The following is a 19,614-nucleotide window of genomic DNA, read 5'->3' as shown; positions in this document are numbered from 1 at the left end:
TGCCGCGTGGTAGGCTGGGGAGCCAGATATGCCGCGAACACCACTGACTCCATCCGCCCTAGGAGATATCCATGGAGCACATACGCCGTGTTTCTTTCAACACCAACCCAGCTAACCCTCATAACTGAGCCTCTCTTGATATGGCTTTGTCACAAGACGACTGAGGCGGATGATGCGCTGTATTGTCCATCAATGGCGCAGCTTGTTGTATTCATTGCTCTCACCAAGTTTGTCAAGCTGGTTGGCCATTATCATCGGCATCCTTGGGATCTTTTCCTGTCGCCTGTCTCCATCCTCTTTGGCTACCTCCACAGTTTGATAAAGACATACTCCCTATTCACCCTTAAGGTATGGCTGGTATCGTTCCTCAAGTCTGTCATCCTGGTGTTGCTAACTCGTCGACCGTCAACCTTACCAGGCCACATGGGGCAATCGAGAGGGTGCTGACACGTAGGGATTTAAGTGGGACGACCGGTCAACCAATAAGATGCGATTTTCTTGAACGTCAACTTGTTAAATTGCCTTTGCAAACACCAATTTCCCTGCTTTGTCAGTAAGACACCATACCATTCCCACCTTTGATATAATCTGGCGAGTCTATTCTTTCGATTTTCATCCCAATCACTCCTCCGCCTCTTAAGATATTTATAGTAATGGAGGCGACAGCTCATTGAACTTCGCCCGGGAAGTTTCTTGCTGATATCTTCCCACTTAATTCCGCGCGCACGAAGCCTGATGATCTCACTATGTTCTTCTGGAGACCATTCGGACTGCTTGCGGGCCGGAACTTGGGATGCATTGTTCTGGATGTCAGGTGCCATTGGTCGCATCACAGTATGTCGGAGAATTTGAGGCACTTTGGGAGGAGAAAAAGAGAAGATAGATCGATGAACGCAAAGTGGGAGAGCTAGCTTTATATACCCTCAGACGTTCTAGCTCGGGTTGTCCTGGTACTCATGGAAGAGTGGCGTTGGATGGTTTGCAAGGCTGGGACGACCTTTGTCAGGAGAAAAAAGGAAGATGGAGTTATAGAACTAAAGTGGGAGGAGGGCTGGCTTTAAATGCCCTCAGACCCCCTTGTATATGCTAATAGTACCCCTCAAGACAGAGACCGCACCGTTTACGGGACTTGTTAGCTGATGAGACAGGGACCGGTTCATGGATTAGATGACGACGTATAGAAGCTCAGAGAGATAAAAATGGTGCCTACACACAGAGCGGAAATTCCTGACATCTACAGTACGCCCTCCACGCTTCCCGATGGTGTGGTTGACTTGTGTTCATATAAGAACTAGCTGCTACAACTTCTACGACACCACTCTCCCTTATACAATACATTGTATGTCAACACTCCATTCTCTCTCTTAGTCGAATATTGGTATACTGCTTGCCTTCAGGAAGAGCTGAGGAGATACATTTTTCCTGTGAGTGCTTTGGAGGAGACTGCCAAATTTTTGATGTAAAGACACTAGCTGACTGACATACAGTATTTCATTGAGACAGGCATGTCGGAACCCGCCCCAAACATAGTCAGACTGACTAGTGACGTGACTGAGATACTGGGCCTCGGGGTCATTTCTTTCTGGCTGAGTGATTATGAACTCGATAATGATGACGATAAGTACAACGCGATTCTTGAGGAGGTCGATGGGCGGCTGTTTGGTGATGACTGCCTGTTTGTGGGGATATACATGCCTTCGATTATGCCAACACCAGCTTATGTTCATGACTACGATACGCCTGATATCTGGGATACTGGCCGTGCGGTCATAGCGAGATACAGGCGCGTGGATGGTGGCTTGGAAATTGTGAGAGATGCGGCAGGGGCGAAGATCGTGGACCTGTTTGTCTTGCCCTGGAGTCGCCAGGAACGAGTCGCCAAGGAACGCCTGATGGAGAGACACACACTCGCGCCAGTTCTCTGCATTGGTGATTGGCGGTTGGTGCGCTTCATGCAAAGATTTCATGAGGACATGGCAGGCCGCCAGCTGGGGCTTTTGGCAATATGGCAGCAGGTGGAACGTGCACTGGACGTGAAGGAGGATATGTGGATACATGACTGATTTACTTGTGGTGACCAAGACAAGACCCGCTGTTAATAGCTTGTTGAGAGGGACTGCTACTGTTTTTTTCTTTTCACTCCAGGGGAAGGGAGCATAGTTTACTATAGATGGAGTCATCAATCTTGTAGGCGTCAAGAATTGCTTGTGACAATGTTAGCAACATTTCCTCCTACATTTCTTCTATTGTTATACTGGCACGTGACCCATTGAACGTACCTCAACTTTGTCATCGGGGATACTAGTTAGTTGTATTGCAAGACATCCAGCGACAAAACCACCAATTTCTTCCAGTAATGTACCCTCCTCCCTGTGACGCATCAATGGCTTTTGGGCAGAATAGGTACTGTACTTCTTCTAGCACATGGCCAAGGTGGACAATATTGCATGTCCCATTCAGTCTTTCCTTTAGAGGCCCTTTTTGATCTCCTTTGCCATGGATCCAATTATGGCGCAGGTTAACACACGATATATTTTATAGCTCTACCACATCTTGGAGGGAACCAAAACCGATGCCACGCTTATGGAATAAGAGGTCTAGTAAAGAACACCATGCTTTTTAGAAATAGGCAAAAGCTTCTTTGGGCTTCCCCAGGACATCTCAGCTATCTCAGCTATCTCTCCAATGTTTTAGAATCACTCAGGAGTGCATTCCAATTTGGTCGCCTGCAGCTACTTTCACTCCATTATTCCCCTCCAGCAACTGGGACATGATAGGCTTAGTTAGTACATGCCGGATGCCATTTGAAATGTGGGCTGCTAGGTGGAATAGCGTCCATGAGGGGCCTTGTTGGAAAATCTCCAACGAGCTTCCAGGGTGCAAACATGACTAATTATTATAGGGTTATCTTGGTTTTCGAGAACAGTTTGTGATATGGAAGACTTTACAGCGGTTTTCCAAGCTTAGTTCTCCCGATACCAATGAAAAGGTGTCGGGCCATCAGAGATACTTGATATTTGGCATTCTGGTTGAGCTGCTTACTCGAAATACAGCGAATTTTAAGCGAGGATCCGTTTTAGAAGCCCATACTGTATAGCGAAGAAAGAATTATAACAAATGTCTAGTGAATGGTTTCTCTTCAACACTAACTGCCTGCTGTGGAACCTCCATTCAATCTGACTTGGATACAGCAAGTGAATGTTCTCTGCTCATCCTTGCTTTGGCTTGTGTTCTTACAGTTTCTCTTCGCTCCTTTCACTTGTTTATTTTCAACTCCGGTCTTGCTCTCTGATTCAAACATTGAGTACAACTGCTGGCAAGTATCGCTTTTTCTTACAGGGAGTTTCTCTCGTATTACCCTTCCTAATCTTACAACTTGACTCCTCTTCCCTATTTATTGAGCCTTCTGTGTCGAGTCCGCACCATGGAGTCTCGCGAAGCTGCTCGACGCGAGTTTCTTACTCGACTAGAACTCTACCAGCACCATCAAGACCCAAATTCTGAGATTGGTTAGTATAGTATCTTTCTATAAACATTTGAATCCTTATAGATGTGCTATACAGGTTTGTTCCGTGGAACAGTTGGTTACCTTCTTTCTCTTTTGCACCGAGCAGTCTCGAGTCTTGCTGGACTTCATGCCGCCTACTACCATGCCAGGTCTCATATCGAGAAGCTAGAGGGTAAGTATATTTCCATTGAAAATTTCTTGCAAATCCCGCTAACCTAGCCGCTCCAATGTCCATAGATTTGCTCGAGCGCAACGACATTGTTTTCAACCGCTACCATACTCCTCATGCTGTGATTCGCCGTGCCATGATGGACTATGACCTTGATCATGCGATTCTCAATGCCGAAGCTACAATCCATAACGAGACAGAGCTTCTTGAACACGCCGATGAAGTAGTGGGCTATAATAATGAGATCGAGAATATTTCAAAGGATGAGTTTGTCCTCGGTGGGCAGGGAGAGGTGATAGAGGCTGAATTGATGTAGTCATGAATTGCTTGGATGGTTGCTGGTGGTCCATGTAAAATTCCTCTTATTGCTATCTCGCTTCTTTTCATTAAGAGCGACTGAACTTATGGAAACTTTAAGCTACAGATATTGAATAACAGTTCCCATATACCTTGAAAAGTGAGGATCACATTTTTGCGACGTTTAGATAGCCTGCGGACGCATCATCTCGTAAACTCGTGACAATATGTATCTAGATTAAGCTAAAGAAGGAACAGCCGGGCAATTGGCTTGAGGGCCAAGGCCGCTGCCCAAAGTACTCCTCTCTTCTTGAGGTCTAATGTCCAACCCTCCAGTATCTTCATTGCCTCGAAATTTCAACGTGATTAGCTTATAGGATGCGAGTAGTTCTGTACTGTAGAAAAGCCATACAACTGTGAAATAAGTCAAAGTTGATTATATTAGCTCCCTTCTTCTTAATCTTTCAATAGTCCCAGATAGACTGAGCGTCCCACATGTATGAGTTCCTTCATTCAAGGCATATTATATCGAAATACCCAAACCTGGTCCGAAGTTAAACCCCTGATTCTTGGCTGCAGCTGCGGAAATCCTCATATAGAGATTTCACAGTGCCATACTCATTGTTCCAGCACCTAGCAATGACCTCCCCATATAAAACTCCGTGCGTCGATGGCAGCTCTTCCGGTGTCGGCCAGCGATTGTTTTCGAAGTAATCGTACTCAAAATCTTGCCATATTCCGATTGAATACATTATACAACCGATGCCGAGCAGGTCAATTCGAGAAAGCGGATCTTGGGCGCAAATCAGCTCCATGTCGGCATCTATCGGGAAGATGGCGCCATTTGCAAAATCGGCAACCTTTGGGGTATCATCGTTTATGAGGATGTTGCTAAGCTTGACATCTTGATGAAGTACTTTGCAACAGTATATGTAATAGAACGTCTCTACCAGTAGTCGAATCCACACCTTGCGAGATGCTTCGGGCGGCGCATCATGCGATCGAATGTACGATACCAAGTCACCTTGATTGGCGTAGTTTAGTCGTAGTTATCGCTCCAGTCTCAAACTCCAAAGAATTGCAGAATTCCATCATGGTGCCCGAGACGCTCGTAAATCTCTCAACATCCAAGAACTGTTGACGAAGTTCATTGTAGGTGGTTTCTCCCGGAAAAGATTTGGGGTATTTGGCAACCATGGAGTCGGTGATCTTGCATATCTCTCCGGACTGACCTATTGCTATACAGCCTGGGCGCTGCATAACATAGACGACATCTGTGGACGTCATCTTTAGGATTATGGGTGATAGCAAAGGGTGCGCGTTAGATGGGGTGAAAAAGCAGGATGATATTATTTATACTCTGAATGGATGTTTGGGCTAGTGTTGGATAAAAATATTTCCAGCCTGCCAAGTTTTCGCTCCATACAGCTGCGTTAATTAACCAGCCAATAATTTCCAATGGAGCACATGATAAGCGCAAATTTACATGCAACCCAGAAAATCTAATAGGGAGAGCCACTGTTATTTGGAACTGGAAGAACTACTTCCATTTGTATTACAATTTGGCGCTCATTTTGAAGTCCTTTTTAAAAGTGTCTACGGTTATTTACCATTTGAAACGACAGCGATAAAATATAGCAAAAGTTTAATCACGTTTATACTCGACGAATCCTCCGCAAAAACAAAGTAATCAATGACAGTGGAATGTTGGTGACTTCATCACAATTCTATTGCATCCCATGAGACTGCTGGAGTTCTTTCTCCTTGAAAATCAAAACCAAAGCCTTGGGAGATCAATCAAGGCCTTCCAAAAGAACATACTCTTCCCTGCATGCAGACAATTCCACCAGAATGGCTGGCACTGAAGTGCTAATTCAGGCCCGAGTATCCCTTTTCGAACCAGGGCTTCGCATTTCTTTATCTCTTTGACGCGATCTATGACCTCATATTCTGGGATTGATCCTGCAATGTGTTCGGTTTTCCGCCTAAAACTATAGGCCAGTAGTGCCATGGTAGGCCAGACATTGTGCCAACAAGCAGAAATAAGCTCGTCAAAGACTTCATGACGATTTAGTTTTGGGAACTCCATCCGATTAAATCGTTCACACAGCTCTAATCGATCGATATTAGGATCATCATCTGGTTCGTGTCCATAAACCATGAAGTACAAAATTGACCCAACTGCAAATTGCTCAGTTCTAGCACCGCAGAGACCATAAGAGCCGCTTAATGGTCCACCCCGGGTAAGTATGGCCAGTGGAACTGAAACACCCTCAAGAAGTTGTCCAATGGGGGTTACACGACCAAAATCAATTAACTTCAAGTTGAAATCTTTGTCAAGAAGACAGTTTCCTGCATGCAGGTCATTGTGGCAGAAACCCATTGTCTCCACAAATTCAAGAGCTGAGCTGAGCTGTTGTATCCATCGAGCGACAAGTGCGGGATCCTCGTATTCCTTCACATGAATAAGACGCCCAGGAAGGCCATCTACTCCTGGTTCTCGCTCCTGGTGTCCAAGCAATCGCCTATCGAGTTGGTTGTTCGGGCAATAAGATAGGAAAATATGATCTGGGTACGTGAGAAAACAATCAATGATACTTGAACATCGATCGTTGCGCTTGTTCATGTCTTTAAAAAAACGGATCTCGGCGAGGAAGGGATGCTCGGCTTCCGTCTCTTTTTCTTCAGGACGGACCTTTTTCACGACGAGAGTTGGAGTGACATGGTAAACAATGGAATAGGCTCCAGTGCCAACATTGTCGTGTTTCTCGAGTGTATCGGCGTGCAGGAAGCCCATGGTGGATTTGTAACCAGAATTGTAGTTGGGCAGAGCAGCAGGCGCGAGATTGAAGCTGGTAGAACAAGAGAATGAGAGGGTCAGAATGTTCAGTGTGTGCGCTGCGAGAAGAGAGAAGAGAAGAGGAAAAGAAACGAGACCGTGAGACAAATAGGGGCGTGGCTACACATGCAGCCACGCTATGCCATTTTTGCCAAACAATCTCGGTACCTTGTCATTGCTCCCTGATAATTATCCCTGTTGTTTGGTGGAGACAGAGTGCTACGCTAGACCGAAAGAGACTACTAGATCCATTAAACCCAAAGAGGAAATTTAGCACTTCAAACAAGCAAGAACAATTGGAAAACAAAAAGTCGACCTTCCTCACCTGACCTTGTCCAGCTCAGCATTTCTGTTCATCTGAAAACAGACACTCGATACCTCATCAAACAAATATCCAAGGACAGTCAAAGCTGCGAGCGATTCTAGAAAGTTGTTAGACTAGCAAAATTTTGAGTGTGCCAAAGAGAACTTACAGGGATACGTGAAAGTGGGAAGCGGCTTAGGACCCCCCTCCGTGGCCTTGTACCATTTGCCGTCCGCTCTTCTGACCCAAGAGCCGTTGTGCTGACAATTGTCGCAAGGGTCATGGGTTCTAGTGTTGCGAATGTTATATGTCTTCCCTTTCTCAACGCCGCAATTGTTGCAATCAGGATCGGGAACAAGGCTCCCTGGCGTCTCGATTGAATGGTCGCAAGCACCCTTTCTCTTATCGTACGACCTTTTGCACATTTCGACTGGTCTATCCTTGTTAGCATCTACTATCTATAAGACCTGGGAGAACCAATACCTTGCAGTAGAGGCTGCTTGCTAGATATGTGTTGAAGAAGGCTTTGTTTGTTTTGGTTTTCAGGAGAGATGTGTTTAGAGAAGATCAGAAAAATTGAGGAAGAAGAGAGCCTTTTTATAATAAACCTGAGTCTCGCCTAATGTGAGGACTGCTACTTTCAAGAAGTAAGTCAGTTGACAGGGTTACCTGTCCACACGTATTGTCGTCAAGGATTGATCAGGCTCGGACTCTTGACTGGGGTTCGACATGATTGAGCATTTCTGATACGAGGTACTGGTTACACTCCATCGAGTCTTCAGTACTTGCTGCTGGCATGGCTCCTGTAACTCATGATTGGGGGTCGGCATAATTGAGCATTGTGTTCGTCCCGCAGGCGATGCTCGGAGCTACTTCAGTGCATTAGCTGAACTCTGTACGCTGTTTTGGCATCACTTTGTCGCAGTTGCTACATGCAGCCTTGTCAGGGAAATGGATGACTCACAAAAATGCAACCAATGTGAGAGCTCAAGCCCAGTAGAATACCACACAATGCGCCAAGCAGGCGCTACGCCCTTGTGCAGCTCGAGTTTTCAGTCATTCATCTTTTTGAGTCGAGAGAATGTTGTAGCCTCCTTCGGCTGTTGTTGGCGTGAGCCACGCAAACCTGGGTTTGCGATCAACATGCCTAATTCCAATTGCCAATCAGGAACCTCTCTGTGCCATGCTGTCCCTAGCGATGTCAACCGGCCCAACAACACACTTTTGAAGCGATGGGGCAGGCCACATGAGGCATTTTGATTTGCTGGCCCCGCATCCCTGGGGCAGTTTTTGTCACAGATAGGGTCCAAATAGGGCCTTTAAGCGCAGCAAGGGTTGATTTACCGTGGCCAATCGCAAAGGCAGCCTTAAGAGCTTGCAATCCGAAGTTAGGCACAACCTTCATTTATTGGCACACCTGCATAAATGAAGGTTGTGCCTAACTTCCCACATCAGACAAGAAATGCACTCCCTTACAGTATCAGCCAATCACAGACTCAAATACATCTTGATTGCGCAGCTGTTGTTTTCTTATTCTACCCCTATGTAATGCATCCATACACAGTCTATCATTGGGCTCGAGACTACTGTAAAGCACGATGCCATTCCGTTCCCAGAACGTGCCTTGCTCTGTAGATCAATGAAGAGACATGGCGCAATCTAGATTGAGTTCCTGTTATTGCGAACAACCTGCTCCTCGGGGAATGTGCCAAATACTAGATAAAAGTAGGTAGATTCCCTCGAGTCCTGAAAAATCTCTCTTCACAGCTATTGTGAAGCTCTTTCTGCGTAACTATTGCTCTCAATCCACCGCATTTGCAACCAGCAGAATGGCCCCTGAAATGGTGAAGCTAGTTTGGAAGCATTCCCGCCGCGGTTTGAGCGTCTGTTCTGGAGAAAGATGTCAGTTTGTTCTGAGGGTGGGTAACTGGGGCCATTCCACTATCGCAAAGCAAAAGTACCTTGTAAGGAATCGTTCTAGCTTACCCCTGGTTTGTGATGGTATGAGGGGGGATCATGTATTGATATCCTACCTGTCTTGTAATATCGTACATATATTTCTGTCTACTTAAGTCCTCAAGTGCCCGTTTAAGGAGAGTTTCATGTCGGGCATGCATTTAGTAAAGCCTACCGAGCATAGCTAGCCTCGTTATATCATTTCCGGACAAGTACCTGGAGCCACCACGTCCTGGCCGTCTTCTTCCAGGCACTTCTCCGATTCAAGCATATGTTTTCCGCGATACGAACTTAGGAGAATTCCATAAACTCGAAAGAGCAGTGACATTTGTGGTCTATGGAATTATGTACCGACTGAAGCACGATCCGACCGAAAATAAAAGCCGATTTGTTTCGGGCATCCACGCTTTACAGATCAGGCGGCAATTTTTCAAATCTTTAGAGTCAAGAAGAGGTAGAATCATCGATAAAATATCTGAGCAGAAGATTCGTTCAAGCAGGCTTCTCGCAGATCCACGTTGTTGTGGAGTTAGCACTTCAAGCGATGGCCGCGACGACATTATTGCTTAAATTGAGGTTGAGGAGTTATTTGGCACTAGTGTCCACAGGTAATCCACATAACATCACGTGAACCGGATATATTTTCGGCCCGACTCGACGTTCAAGAATGACAAAACGCGATTTCTGGGGGTCGTTTACCACATCTGGCATCCACCCGCTGGCACCCAGCAAAGTTATTTGAAGATTCGGTGCCATTTTGCTGTGAGTTGGTCTGTTTACAACGTCTGGCAGATTCTGGCTGACTGCTTTGCCCAAGGATAACGTGGCATGTATGTTCTGATACACTTACAATACAACAGGTTCAGTAACGCTTTAGTTCTGTCCCATACAATTCAGCCCTACAGATTACACTCTAACCAATCTTGGATAAGCCCAATACTAATAGTCTTGGCACCTAGGGTTCGAGAAGAAGTTGATCTATTCTGATTATGGAAGCCAATTTCGAGCGCCACTGTACAAATCGGAAGTGTTGGATGGCCATCTTGGTTGCGAGAATAGAAGCTTGGTGTGAAAAGGGAGACAGAAAGAATAAAGATCCCAAGGCGAAAGGTATCAGCGAGGATGAGGAGTTGTCGGCATCGCTCGACAGCGAAGCGCATGGGATTTATACATCTTGAGAAGGGTAACAAAATGGAAGGGTGCTCAAAATGGATCGCATGGTGAAAATAAACGGGTGCTGAAAATAGATCGCACGAAAAGACGACTGCGAGCCCAAAAATAAATCCCTTCTCGGGCCACGAGCAGAACGTAGCCACGGCCACATCTCTCGAAATCGTGGCCCCGTGGTGTTCTTCTCCCTTTTGAAAAGCTCCTTTAAGCTCAAGGGCAATGGGATGACATCAGTTGAAGTTGTATGTATGGATCAGGGCATAAAATCTTTAGCTGATCTCCCTTCCCTTCTTTCGTGTATTCGCGCAAGATGTCCAAAGCCGCCTCAGTGAGTGGGAGAGCAATTGGGTCGGCGGAGCCATCAGAACCTATCAACTGAGACTTTAGATAACTTGACAATAGGCTAAAGATAAGGCCACTCACGCTTATTAAGATTTGGAACGCTGAACTCTGCTGCCAGAGTGGAGAGAGCTGGGGAATACAAAGAGCCTTGATTCTCGGCGATCCAGTTGACGAGCATTGTTCTCTTCTCCTCGCTCAAGGAAACCACTCGATTTTTGCCCAGGCTAACAGCGCATAGTACGACGAGTCCCTGTCCAGACTGCCCACACGTTCGAAGAATATCGTATAAAAATGAGTAGTATTTCTTGAAGGCACTAATAGTCTGCTCAGTGGTCATGATCTTAACTGCAGCGGAAAGGAGATTCGCGGCTCTAGGCTCTAATCGTCGTATGGCGTGGAGTGTTTTTGCGTGTGCTTGGAGTCTCTCACACGGCTCGCGGATTCCGGTCGGCACCTGGAAGCGTTGCGCCTTCTGCTCAAGCGACTGCGCCATTAGTTCGATGGAAGCCGTGAAGAGTAAATGGTGAAGAGTTTATGAGTAGTTTATGAGGAAGCCAAGTGAGGGGGAAAGGAAACCCCAAGTGGCACGTGACAGTTAGCCTCTGGCTTATGATTTACTCATCATTTAATCAGTAGTTCATGAGTAACTCCTCTCTTTTTTCTAATCAGTTAGCGAGAAACTTGTGCGAACTAGCAGGAATACACCCTATGGAGTTACACCACCACCTTCGTGGACCAATCATACTGCCGCTGCAAGACACCCACCAAAACTGACGAATGTGAATCATCCCACTAGTGTTGATTCGCTTCCTTGATTATCGTCAATGTCAAGCAACATCTCCCTGGGTTTCTTAGGAGGTTGCTGAGTCATCCGAGGTTACTCAGAACTATTCTTAAGAGTCCTGCATGAGTGATGCGTAGATCCCAGAATTGGGATTCTTATTTAGACCGGGGAAGCCACGTGGCACGTGACAGTTAGTCTCTGGCATTTTAGCTTACAATTTACTCATCAGTTAATCAGTAGTTCACGAGTAATTCCTCTCTTCGGGAAAATTGTGCGAACTTCCCGCTAGGTACTCTATGAAGTTATACCTATTTCGTGGCCCAATCATATTGCCGCCGGTGCCATGCCAGAAGTAACCTATATCAAGTGCGCTGCAAGGCTCACAAGAAGCTACTCCGGCATAATAATTTTATAGCGGTACAGTCCAGGTTTTGGGAGCACAGCTAACCAGCAATCTCTATGCAGTCGACGTGACGAGCAGTCTATACCCTTGGCGGCATTTCGGGCTAGTGGAGCAGAGAACGCTCAGATCGAGGGATAGTTCGAGTAGAGAGTAGACAACATATCCTGTGTCTAGTTACGCGAGGAGACGGTTCACCTAGACTCAGTTGAAGGATGTGCGGGGTTCATGTATCCTGCGGCACAATCATGCATCCCTAAAGTGGCTCCCGTATCCATGTGGTTCAAGGGGAAACTGAAAACGACGAAGGAATAGGTGCCAGGAGTGTCGACAGAATGGCATATAAGGAGGCACAATTCCGCCGAAATCCTGAGGCAACAAACAGACATTCAAGACTCCCAAAGACATTATCAAGCCAGTTCCCCAGCCCAGTGTCCAAGACTTCTTTATCCATCAACTATCTCCATGCCTAAAGCAATGAACCTCAATGGCAAGGGCCCTGCCACTCCCCGGCTGGCCCAAACGCCTCCATGCACCCCTATCGATGAAAGTCCCCAGCATTGTGTTATTCAATCGCCCGTCACATGGAAGGAATTGAAAGGTCTTCTTGTAGAAGTCATTCACGTACTCAGGGAAGCGAAACCCAACACCTCCACAGACCCAGTCACACGGGAAGAGCTTAAGGACCATCTGGCTTTGTTGATCGACTGCATCAAGAGGGCCTATAGAGAGACCACGGAACGTCTCCAAGCGCTTCTCGCGGAGTGTACGATCACGTACGACCTGCTCTGGGCCCTGTTCAAACCGGGCCAGCCGATATGCACAAGCTGCCGAGGAAGCGGCAAACCAAGATCGCTCATATACGATTCCAGCGAAAACAAGAAGACCAAACAGGGTGTGGAGTACTTCGAGCTGACAGGTCGCTACTTTGACTTCGACGGCGAGGTATTCGGGGAAGTTGAAAGTAGAGTGAGCATTTTTAAGTTCCATGGCGCGGTACCAATCAGCAAGCTAGCTGCTTTCCCTCTCCAGTACCATCCGACAAGAGAAGCGATGGAAAAACATCTTCGAAAATGCGGCCAGCGATTTATCAAAATGATGGCTAGCCATCATTGCCATTACCAGGGCGTTGCTTTCTTCGAGGGCAAGGATGGCATCCGTCAACAGACCGTGGACGGAAGAATCATGGTTGATGCTTCCAGGTTTCGGAAAGTCAATCCAGGTTATCCGAAACTGCAGGACAGGATCGCTGTCATTGACGTGTGGGGTGGTACTGCGACTGATGACTTTAGAGAGCGTGTCAAGTGCACCGGGAAGTCTCCTGACAAGCTGACAGGAGATGAGCTCCTTGTTTGCTCGCCAACGGTGCTAGGGTTCAGCTTGGGAAATAAGTTTTGGGGTAAGATAATCACACTAAGCTCCTAAAGGAAACCCAACTAACGCACTGGTACAGGCGAATTTGCAATCGACAATATTAGAAAAATCGACTGGTTGCCGGAAGCTTTTGATCGCCTAGTGCTTCCTGCGGGAAGGAAGGACATAGTAATGGCCCTTGGCGAAAGCCGCATGGGCGAAGGTAAGGAGGGTCGATTCGACGACTTCATCACAAACAAAGGACGCGGACTTATAGTGCTTCTGTCGTATGTTTCCAGAGCCTCATTGATGATTATACAAGCTAACTTGCTCGCCAGCGGTCCCCCCGGAGTGGGCAAGACTCTGACTGCAGAAGCCTTATCTGAACGCTTGCAGAGCCCTCTCTATTCGGTGCGTTCACCCACGCTAACATTATCGTGGATCACGCTCACCATCGCAGATATCCGCAGGTCAATTATCCTCCGACGCCGCAGTCTTGGACGTTCAACTCGATCAGGTCTTCACAACGGCCAGTCACTGGAAAGCTCTACTTCTCCTGGATGAGGCCGAAGTCTTCCTGACACAACGCTCTTCCGAGATCATCGACCGAAATCGTCTCGTGGCCACTTTTCTTCACAAGCTGGAATATTTTGAAGGAATTCTGTTCTTGACGACAAATCAGCCCGGTGGTCTGGATGCAGCGATCCTCAACCGGATCCATCTTTCACTGCAATATAGTGATCTGGGTTACGAGGCAAGAAAAAAAATCTTCGAACAGTTCCTACGGAAAGACTGCGGCTTAAAAGTCAGCCTTGATGATCGGCAACTAGCCGCTCTGGCCCAAGTAACCATCAATGGACGGCAGGTGAGTGGAACCCATGATTGAAAGAGCTCCTGTGACTGATTTGCTTAGATCAAAAATACCATGTCCATCGCTTGCACGATAGCAGCAAAAGTTGGCGAACTGAGGTTCGACCATGTCCGATCAGCGTTGACCGTGAACGGGTATAGTGTGCCGGACGTGGGGATGGCTCACGAGCGCGACGAGTTGTATGAGTGAAATGTCAATGCCTTCTCCTTAGTAAATAGTGCGCTTTGTTCTTTCTCTCTCGGTAATTGTATCTGATGACAACGCTGCCGGTTACAACGTTTGATTTTCTGTCGTACATGCATCTTTCGTTCCTCGTTGGACAGCATTAATCAATGGAAGTTAGTTAAATTTTGTAAACATCTCTAGCCATACATCAACGGGAAAGGTGGAGGGCGTACTGTAGATGTTATAGGAATCTCCTCTCTGTTCATAAGGCACCGTTTTTCTCTCTCCCGGCTCAATACATCCTCATCTGATCGTTGAACCCGGTCCCTATCTCGACGGTGCGGTCCCTCGCAGTCAGTTCCAGTCATGGGGGACCCATTAACGTAGACCACGGGGTCTGGACGGATTATAAAGCCTTGCCCTCCTCCCAACTTTGGCTTCAAGGGGACCACCTTCGCTTCTCCTAACAAGGTCGCCCTAGCTGTGTAAATCGCCCGACGCGATCACTTCCATCATGAGTACCATCATGAGTACCCGGACAACCCTTTACTCGTAAGATCGAGGAAACAGAGACTGGCTCAGTGGACAGTAGAGGTGGTAGTGGGACAAGTTCTGCCACAGGTGCACCGAACTCTCCCATCCTACTTATAACCGGTCGCAACTGACATCTGGACGCAGAAAAAAATGATAGTATTGACCTGGGAACAAAAATGGCCACGAAGGTCCAGCACTCTGGAGACCAGCAGCAGGTGGACTCTACTAGCTCAACAAGGCCAACATCTCCGGTGCCGGCGACACAGCTTTGGGAATCGGCAGCTCACAGTTATGTATGTTGTGAGGAAACTCCAGCCGGAAAAACTATCCATATCACGCTCTCTAAAAATCCGCTCAACCTCCAACCTTCGAAAGTTGTACCAGATTGGACCCGATCGATTCATACAACTCTTGTAGAGAGCCCGCCGACAACGCCTTTTCAGCAGATGTATAGACCTCTTAGTCAGGAAGACCTGGGTCATATTCGGAAGAGGCTGGAAGAATACACAGACGAAGTGAGATGGCATACCGGTAACTTAAATGGCTTTGACTGTGCGGTTATCCTCGCGGACGCTAAGACACTATTTTCATATATTGCGCTTCTGGAATCGATGGTCGCATCCCAAGCTCAACAGGTAAAGTTACATCGCCAACCTATATCACATTGTTTCAACCAACATAGAAGAATCATAGACCGAGACACCGTCCAGGAAGAGAGCCATGCCTTCAGCTGCTGGAGACCAGGAGGAACATGGAAAGCGGCCGCGACGTCATTAGGAATACGCATGTATGGGAGGGAAACAAACAAGGAAAACGGCTCTTCATCATGGCATAGGTAACAACGAAACCTCGGAAGTCCAGAAAGGGAGGCAAGGAGGAAACAAAAGTAGCCCAGAGAGCAGAAGTGAGCGAGAGCTGTGATTGGCTCATAGTTCAGCGGCTATTCTGCTCCAATCATAGAGGATGACGTCAAGATTTTCTATATTTAGTTTTGTACATCAGTTTGGGCTTCCTTACGCTTGGAAACTTTGCTAGCCGTCACTTTTTCTATCTGTTGAAATGTGCAATCTTGCAAGATGGAAATCAAATATGCTTAGAAATTCCAGATGAAAATTGAACTTTGCTTGATCTTTGTGAATTAAAAGCTAGCTTTTGAAGGTTAACTTACGACCTCCCCTGTGGGCGCTTCTTATATGGCATGACAGGAAATGGATGTGATTCGGCCATGCTACGTACGCAAGGACCTTATTTACCCCAGTCTCTGAACCAAGTCATCTGCCACCACAGGGATGCAGCACTATGATGGTTCGCAGTAGATTCTTTGGGTAGCATTGCATGGACATGCTGATGATATTTGTATAAGCGCTAGACAGCCATCCAAGAGCGCGATTTTTACGGAAATACAATGTTAATCACTCCCGTTTCAGTGAATAGAATTTAAAGAAGAGCAGCTGTTATTCACTCAGAACAGCTCCTATGTCTAATGTCTCCTCACTTTCCTTAAGTGTCTGACAGATTTGTTTCGCTAGGACCTCCTAGGCATTATATAATTAAACAGTAGTACACACAATAAAACCGACTAGACTCCCTTCTATCCTGTACCTCAAATCTCTGTCCAGCGTCTCATAAGTCAGGCCTGGACGCTTCGTAGAAACCTCGATGTAGGACAAGAAATCCCAGCGAGACAGCCGCAACCGCAACCATGGGGACGAAACGAAGATGAAACAGATGAGGGTGAAACCAGCTCTTCACCGTCAACATAAATTGCAAAGAGCGGTATATGGAGTCGCTTTCTGCCATACTGCTTAAGAGTAAACCCGAGAGATCGCGCTCTGAGAGCTCAGAGAGTGCGCTACAGACATCTTCCATCCTCCGATACCCGTCCCGATCCCAACAGTCCCGGATTACGTTGCCCATGAATATGCCCACCGTGTTGGGCAGCTCTCCATATATGTCTTTATCCATTTGTCCTGGAATCGTGTAGTCCCTATTTTCGGAAACTGCCGCATCCTCACCACAACCCTGCGCAGTGGTATTGGATATTTGACAGATGGGAACTTCGAACTTCCTTCCAGTAACAATGTTGTAAATTAGGGAACCGAAACAGGCTATATCATACTTGACTGATAGACCGTCCTCGTTGATTTCGTCAATATTTAGATATTTAGGAACGATGCGAGAGTTTGCAAAGTGGCATAATTTGAGTGTTTGCTTATCCGCAATTAAGAAGCTTCGTGCGGCAAAACCACCGATAAGGACACGCTTTGAATGTGCATATGAGACAGCAGCAGCTGCTTCCCGCGCCCAGTTCAGTTGCTGAGTCTGGCTTAACTTCTCCTGTGATAGACATTTGTCAAGAGTCCTCTCCTGTGGAAGCGAGAGATGGGGACATATCTCAAACACGTTGACATGGAATCCTAAATGTTCATGTATCCTCTTTTCGTGCTCGAGTGGACAATCTAGAGTGACTAACTCTAGTGCAGCCAGTAGACTTCTCGCATTCCGGAATGCACCTTTAGCCCAACACTTTTCAATGATTGAACCAAGCCAAACATTCTTGGTGGAAGGGAGAATCTCCCGTCGTGGCCAGGCTGCGCAGGCGGGCCCCGACGGTTGATCCTTAAACAGATCAAATTCGCAACGCTGCCCGGTTATAACCTCATATATCACAGCGCCCAATTGGCCAATGTCCGTGTAAATTGAGTAACCATGGTCGTCGGCGCGCTCCATGTCAGTACCAAGGGGCAGAATGGAGGACTCGGTGAAGTCACAGGATTTAACGGAGAGGTCGGCGCTGAGAACAAAATTCTTTGTAGCTATATCTGCTACTATAACACAACGGTCGTGTATGCGGACAAGGGTATGAGCCATTTGCCGAAACCATGAGAGCTGAAGAGACTGCACCGGGCGTTGTCCCTTCAGATATGTAGCAAGATCTCCATTTTCCATCAACTCCATTTGAATGCAATATCCAGGGAAGCCGAAGCAACGGACAACACCATCACAATCCTGTAGCCGTCGATACACGTCTTCTTCATGTTTGATGACGAGACGGTTCGCTTGGGCATCGTCGTCGTTATCACCAATATACCTCAATGGCAGCTTGACGGCGGCGCCACCTCGTCGAACGACGACCCCTGTTCCACCGTGGCCAAGAACGGGATCACAGAGAGGAGTTCCATCTAGGTTCAAGAAGGGAGAGGACATTCCAAGGAGAGAAAGAAATGTCAATTGTTCTGAGAGACCACACTTCTTAGCAACGTACCTACCGTGGAAGAAAAGGTACTCTCAAGAATGATGGGGAGGAGAAGTCACATGTCTCATTTCTTTTTTCTAAGCAGAAAATAAAAGCTATTGATTGGTTATGTTTGAGGTGATAAAACATGACTAAGACAGCTTCGCCCCTAATCCAACTGGGCTAATTAAATGGATGCTCCTTACATTAAGCTCCAACCTTCACTCCATGTGACTGACCGACAGGGCCACCACTACTTCCACCAGCTCCTTCATCATCCTCTGGTTTGCTCTGGCTTCGATGGTTGGGACAATTCCGCTTGCGCTTAGTTGAGCTTGCTTGAGAAGTTGGGATTGGATCTTCGCATTGACTTCCTCTTTGCTCCGCAGGTTTGCACCATTGTCTATAGTCATGGTCAGGTTCATGCGTACTGCACGGTCCAATTCCGCCGGTGCAGTCCGGCCATTTCGCTGGAGTTTTTTGCATCTGCCAGCACATTTCTGGCACCCACTGTCAGTTAGTGGAATACGACATCTCTACTGAATATGGAACTCCTTACTGGTACACAAATTGATTTTCGCGAGAATAGTATTAAGAATGATGGAGTCAGGTTAGTATTGCGAGAATGCGGTGGGGAGCGTCAGGTAAGATCTTAAAGGAGACGAATTGCTTGGGTCTATCAACAAGAGTAGACTATGCTACCTTATATAGAGGGGCAGGCATTGGCAGTGGTTGTGCAGTAAGGCCGCGAGCCCAGTGAGAAGAAACTTTGAAGGCTCGATCATGGCATCCACTTCGTCAAAGCCTTCGCGTTTAGGCAAACGGCGACAGTGAGACGATAGGACAGCTAATCCACCCAGCACATGAAATATCTTTGACCAATTGTCCTCCGCTACGCATGACTCATCTACCGCTCAATAACAGCTCCTAGAATTCCGCACTATGTTCGTAATTCACAAAAGCGCTTTTTCTTTTCTTTTACAACGAAACATCTCACAACTGCGAATTAGAGCCTCTTCTTGATAGATTGTTCCCGACAAAACCCTTAATTCGCTGAGCCGTCGTAACCTTTCCATTTTCTTTTAATGCAGTGTTGCTACACACAGCCCACGCCAATGAGGTGGGGCTGTTTACCGCCGGGAATTGTGGAGCTTGTATGAAAGATGATGACATGTACCTTCAGGGATTGCACCGCTCTGACCTTCTATGCTGTGAGGGAGGTAAGGCAGGTTATTTTCACTTCTACATTTTCGGTCTCTTTTTTTTGACACTCTACTAGTGGTCACCCTTTTTTTTAGCCATGTTGAGACCATAAGGGCCGAGACTTACTTGGGATTTTCTGCAATGATGTCATGAGTCGCCCACCAAATCTACGGTCACGTGCACTTGTCGGAAATCAACGGGGCAAAAAATAGCCGTAGAGACCGATGGAATAAAACGCCTCTGTTCCAACGACCTCTTATTTGAGACAATATGTCTATCATGGACAGTTCTGTCCAACCAACTCTAAACGCCTCGCCCAAGGTATGGACTAGCCCTGCTTTGCTAAATACACGCGTGATCCATGTCAGTGGATATACAACTAGCACAAGATTGGATGGACGTCCGCAATCGGCAATCGGCCAGCTCCGGTGGCCTACGGATTAACTGATTCAAGCTTTAGGCTGTCAGTGAGAGGAGAGGCCTT

At 46.9% G+C, this 19,614-nt stretch overlaps 8 protein-coding genes across 8 annotated transcripts in view; 5 read left to right on the top strand and 3 right to left on the bottom strand.

The window, feature by feature from the left end:
• HCAG_03092 (predicted protein) overlaps window positions 1-2,063 on the top strand; it is a gene marked incomplete at both ends in the record, with an annotated part of 2,477 nt that extends 414 nt beyond the window's left edge. Inside the window, 6 exons of the mRNA XM_001542871.1 lie at window positions 157-348; window positions 419-450; window positions 732-834; window positions 1,182-1,239; window positions 1,296-1,339; window positions 1,488-2,063. Coding sequence (XP_001542921.1) covers window positions 157-348; window positions 419-450; window positions 732-834; window positions 1,182-1,239; window positions 1,296-1,339; window positions 1,488-2,063 — 1,005 coding nt within the window. The remainder of the gene's footprint in view (window positions 1-156; window positions 349-418; window positions 451-731; window positions 835-1,181; window positions 1,240-1,295; window positions 1,340-1,487) is intronic.
• A 1,361-nt stretch (window positions 2,064-3,424) lies between these two features.
• HCAG_03091 (predicted protein) lies at window positions 3,425-3,993 on the top strand (the record flags this gene model as incomplete). The annotated part of the gene is made up of 3 exons (XM_001542870.1): window positions 3,425-3,509; window positions 3,564-3,680; window positions 3,746-3,993. 3 exons carry the CDS (start codon window positions 3,425-3,427, stop codon window positions 3,991-3,993), a joined length of 450 nt encoding a protein of 149 aa, XP_001542920.1.
• A 535-nt stretch (window positions 3,994-4,528) lies between these two features.
• HCAG_03090 (predicted protein) lies at window positions 4,529-8,522 on the bottom strand (the record flags this gene model as incomplete). The annotated part of the gene is made up of 8 exons (XM_001542869.1): window positions 4,529-4,998; window positions 5,207-5,261; window positions 5,519-5,556; window positions 5,796-6,826; window positions 7,139-7,223; window positions 7,287-7,531; window positions 7,787-7,986; window positions 8,340-8,522. 8 exons carry the CDS (start codon window positions 8,520-8,522, stop codon window positions 4,529-4,531), a joined length of 2,307 nt encoding a protein of 768 aa, XP_001542919.1.
• Window positions 8,523-8,946: 424 nt separating this feature from the next.
• Window positions 8,947-9,261, top strand: HCAG_03089 (predicted protein; the record flags this gene model as incomplete). The annotated part of the gene is made up of 2 exons (XM_001542868.1): window positions 8,947-9,081; window positions 9,199-9,261. 2 exons carry the CDS (start codon window positions 8,947-8,949, stop codon window positions 9,259-9,261), a joined length of 198 nt encoding a protein of 65 aa, XP_001542918.1.
• A 2,985-nt stretch (window positions 9,262-12,246) lies between these two features.
• On the top strand, window positions 12,247-14,182 carry HCAG_03088 (predicted protein; the record flags this gene model as incomplete). Its single annotated transcript, XM_001542867.1, has 5 exons — window positions 12,247-13,168; window positions 13,223-13,409; window positions 13,461-13,533; window positions 13,583-13,987; window positions 14,036-14,182. 5 exons carry the CDS (start codon window positions 12,247-12,249, stop codon window positions 14,180-14,182), a joined length of 1,734 nt encoding a protein of 577 aa, XP_001542917.1.
• Window positions 14,183-14,672: 490 nt separating this feature from the next.
• On the top strand, window positions 14,673-15,531 carry HCAG_03087 (predicted protein; the record flags this gene model as incomplete). Its single annotated transcript, XM_001542866.1, has 2 exons — window positions 14,673-14,710; window positions 14,850-15,531. 2 exons carry the CDS (start codon window positions 14,673-14,675, stop codon window positions 15,529-15,531), a joined length of 720 nt encoding a protein of 239 aa, XP_001542916.1.
• Window positions 15,532-16,315: 784 nt separating this feature from the next.
• On the bottom strand, window positions 16,316-17,899 carry HCAG_03086 (predicted protein; the record flags this gene model as incomplete). The annotated part of the gene is made up of 1 exon (XM_001542865.1): window positions 16,316-17,899. One exon carries the CDS (start codon window positions 17,897-17,899, stop codon window positions 16,316-16,318), a length of 1,584 nt encoding a protein of 527 aa, XP_001542915.1.
• Window positions 17,900-18,148: 249 nt separating this feature from the next.
• Window positions 18,149-18,650, bottom strand: HCAG_03085 (predicted protein; the record flags this gene model as incomplete). Its single annotated transcript, XM_001542864.1, has 3 exons — window positions 18,149-18,330; window positions 18,359-18,413; window positions 18,630-18,650. The coding sequence occupies 3 exons, from the start codon at window positions 18,648-18,650 to the stop codon at window positions 18,149-18,151; spliced, it is 258 nt and encodes an 85-aa protein (XP_001542914.1).
• Window positions 18,651-19,614: the final 964 nt, after the last annotated feature.

Source organism: Histoplasma capsulatum, genomic scaffold, assembly GCF_000149585.1.
Source record: "Histoplasma capsulatum NAm1 scaffold_2 genomic scaffold, whole genome shotgun sequence".
In the NCBI taxonomy this organism is placed as follows: Eukaryota; Fungi; Ascomycota; class Eurotiomycetes; order Onygenales; family Ajellomycetaceae; genus Histoplasma; species Histoplasma mississippiense.
The sequence above is the reverse complement of the archived record's forward strand: the minus strand, read 5'-3'. Positions and strand labels throughout refer to the sequence as shown.